The sequence below is a fragment of the Eriocheir sinensis genome, chromosome 13 (assembly GCF_024679095.1).
Source record: "Eriocheir sinensis breed Jianghai 21 chromosome 13, ASM2467909v1, whole genome shotgun sequence".
Taxonomy (NCBI): Eukaryota; Metazoa; Arthropoda; class Malacostraca; order Decapoda; family Varunidae; genus Eriocheir; species Eriocheir sinensis.
Window position 1 is genome coordinate 840,902 of NC_066521.1, and position 1,356 is coordinate 842,257.

At 47.9% G+C, this 1,356-nt stretch overlaps 1 protein-coding gene across 2 annotated transcripts in view; it reads right to left on the reverse strand.

Annotated features, from left to right (window-relative positions):
* Positions 1-380: 380 nt before the first annotated feature.
* Positions 381-1,356, reverse strand: part of LOC126997855 (uncharacterized) — a 37,724-nt gene continuing 36,748 nt past the window's right edge. For both annotated transcript variants that reach the window (XM_050859065.1, XM_050859066.1), the window contains exon 2: positions 381-1,356. This exon is cut by the window's right edge and continues 1,224 nt beyond it. In XM_050859065.1, coding sequence (XP_050715022.1) covers positions 1,096-1,356 — 261 coding nt within the window. In that variant the 3' untranslated portion in view covers positions 381-1,095.

A 1,356-nucleotide genomic window follows, 5' to 3' on the forward strand; every position in this document is an offset into this window, starting at 1 on the left:
AAGATATATACATTGATAAACATTGCAGAGGGATCACACAGACCAAGATATATACATTGATAAACATTGCAGAGGGATCACACAGACCAAGATATATACATTGATAAACATTGCAGAGGGATCACACAGACCAAGATATATACATTGATAAACATTGCAGAGGGATCACACAGACCAAGATATATACATTGATAAACATTGCAGAGGGATCACACAGACCAAGATATATACATTGATAAATATTACAGAGGGATCACACAGACCAAGATATATACTGATAAACATTGCACAGGGATCACACAGACCAAGATATATACTGATAAACATTGCACAGGGATCACACAGACCAAGATATATATTGATAAACATTACAGGTGGAGTATCAGACACACTTCACTCAGAACCAAGGGAGTACTAAAACATGTGATTATATACGTGCTGGTTTACTCTCTCTCTCTTTCTTTACCCGAGCAACATCTCGCGGGCGGTTCATCTATTTCGATATTTTTGTTGTACTTTTGCAGCCCTTGATCCGTGCCCGTGACCGTAAAGAAAAGGGAGATCAACGCTGCAGCGCACAATAATGTGTGTGTGTAACTCACCATGACCTGGCCATGAGCTGGACTCGCCATCGCCAGTCCTTGGTCAAGGGGGGAGAGTAACCACTCCTTGATCGCGGAAATATCTCTGCCTGAGCGGTGATCGAACCTCAGTCTGTCGGGCCACAGCCTGACACGGCAGAGCCTTAGTTCACTGAGCTATCGGAGCTGTGTGTGTGTGTGTGTGTGTGTGTTCACCTTCTTGTGCCTATCTACATTTATACAGGATTGAGCCAAATTCATTATTCAATCACGCTCTGATACCATCCCTCAGGGGGCTGCTCGGGTCTGTGGGCCCGATGGTCGGCTGGAGGCAGCTTCTCCTGAGAGGCAGTGCTCCCCTGTAACCCGTGCACAGCTATTTGGTGTAACTTTGGATGATTTTTTCATCCCAGAATAACGCCTGTTATTTTTTTTATGCTTCTATCACATATGACGTCTTTTTGGTACAACATTCCACTGCAATTATTGCGTGTGAATGTGTGGCTGAACCGTTTTAATTCTGTCTCCTCACAAAGATGGACTGCAGCGACGCCCAGCTGTTCAAGAACATAGGCGGCTGGAACATGGGAGGAGGAGGGAGGTGGAGGGGGGGAAGGCCTGGAGGTGGGGGGAGTGGAAAATCCGGGGGTTGGGGAAGGGGTGGGAAGCCCTGGGGAGTGGGGAAGGGTGGATAGCCGGGGTGTGGGGAGAGGGGTGGCAAGTCCGATGGTGGGGGTTGGGGTGGATAGTCCGGGGGTGTAGGGCGGGGTGGACT